The sequence below is a fragment of the Plasmopara halstedii genome, assembly GCF_900000015.1.
Source record: "Plasmopara halstedii genome assembly, contig: Scaffold_1343, whole genome shotgun sequence".
Taxonomy (NCBI): domain Eukaryota; phylum Oomycota; class Peronosporomycetes; order Peronosporales; family Peronosporaceae; genus Plasmopara; species Plasmopara halstedii.
In genome coordinates, this window is record NW_020188258.1 from 745,541 (window position 1) to 746,964 (window position 1,424).

Sequence of the window (1,424 nt, forward strand, 5' to 3'; positions counted from 1 at the left end):
ACGACGCTTTTCGATGGGAACGGTGACGTCCACTATCACGTGGTACGTCTTGTGGGACGACGTCGTCACCAGGGTCAAACCCATTATCTGGCGAATTGGCGGGGATATCCCGACTCCAAAAACTCGTGGGAATTTGTGGCGCCACTTCGTCAGGAATACCCAGTCGCCGTGGACGCTTTTGATCGGAAAGATCAGGACGTCCCGCAACATCAGATGCCCCGGCGCTTCCCGGCAATAGCCAGGGAAATAGTAGGGCCATGAGCTGAGCTCAAGCAGTGGGCCTTGAGCTCTTGCGGTCGCAGACACAGAGCTCGCGGGAGCGTTAGGGGATTACCCATACGCCGCAGGGCAACATTCCGAAGGAAGTCGACGGCGTGCCTTGAGTTTGGCAAAATCAAATCATAGGTGTCGCTCCACACGCACGTCCACTTCCTTGTGGCTCAACTGTAGGTTATACACTGAGGAAAGCTTTCGGTGCCGTTTCACCCATCGCTCAAAGAGCGCTTCGTCATCTATAGCGCTTTCGCCAGGGTCGAGTACTACAGGTATCGTCCGCATTGCGGGTACACGAGTGCCACCTCGTTGCGCACGTAGACGAGTGCGATTAGCTTCCAGCGGAAATTCTTGTGGAACCAAGAAGCGAGCTCAAATAGGATTCCGCTTGGTAAGTTCATCTTCCGTTCTGGCCAGGGGCCCGATGATGTGGACGCGTAACGATCAAGTTACCGCGTTCTTCGCTTCCACAGCTGGATTCGCTGGGCGGAAGCCATATCCCACGCGAGGGTCAAAGACCGGTGGTGGATGGGCGCGCATCGGAGCCGCCTTTTGGGCAGCCTCAAGCTGCCGCCTCTGAGCCCCGTCGAGGTCATTGGTAATTACACCACGTTCCTCGGTTAACGAGATGTCAGGGAACAGACATGGGGCCTGCAAGGCGCGAACAGGGCTCGTATTGCGCTGCTGGTGCAGCTCGCCTTCCTCGTCATCCCACGCGGGAAAAGGAGTGTCAGATTTGTAGTCGACCACCTCCACATCCTTAACGAGGTCACTCGTCATTGATAACGTGCGCAAAGCGCGACGATCATGCTCATCGAGCATAGGATGTACATCTCCCGGTGCTGCGGACGCACTGTCCGATGTTGCTCCGCGTGCGGGAAACGAAGTTGGGCTCTGCCCGTGCTCGCTGTCAGAACCAGCGAGACTTGGTGATTTTCGTGTCGTGGACACAGGGCTCATTGAGCAAGGAAGTTGTTAAATTGAGTTGCAGTGTCTTACGGACGCGCGAGCTTCGTTGAGGCAATAATCGATTGAAACTGTAAATGCTTTCAATCTTAATGGGGGAGGGGTAACGGTGTTACACGTACCCTGGTAACAGGGGTGTATGTCACACGAGATGTGCATGGTGTGACCACACCCAAACAAGAATA

General features: G+C 55.3%; 1 protein-coding gene across 1 annotated transcript; it reads right to left on the reverse strand.

Annotated features, from left to right (window-relative positions):
• Positions 1 to 717: 717 nt before the first annotated feature.
• PHALS_01174 (uncharacterized protein) lies at positions 718 to 1,233 on the reverse strand (the record flags this gene model as incomplete). Its single annotated transcript, XM_024730988.1, has 1 exon — positions 718 to 1,233. The coding sequence occupies one exon, from the start codon at positions 1,231 to 1,233 to the stop codon at positions 718 to 720; it is 516 nt and encodes a 171-aa protein (XP_024581211.1).
• Between the last annotated feature and the right edge of the window lie 191 nt (positions 1,234 to 1,424).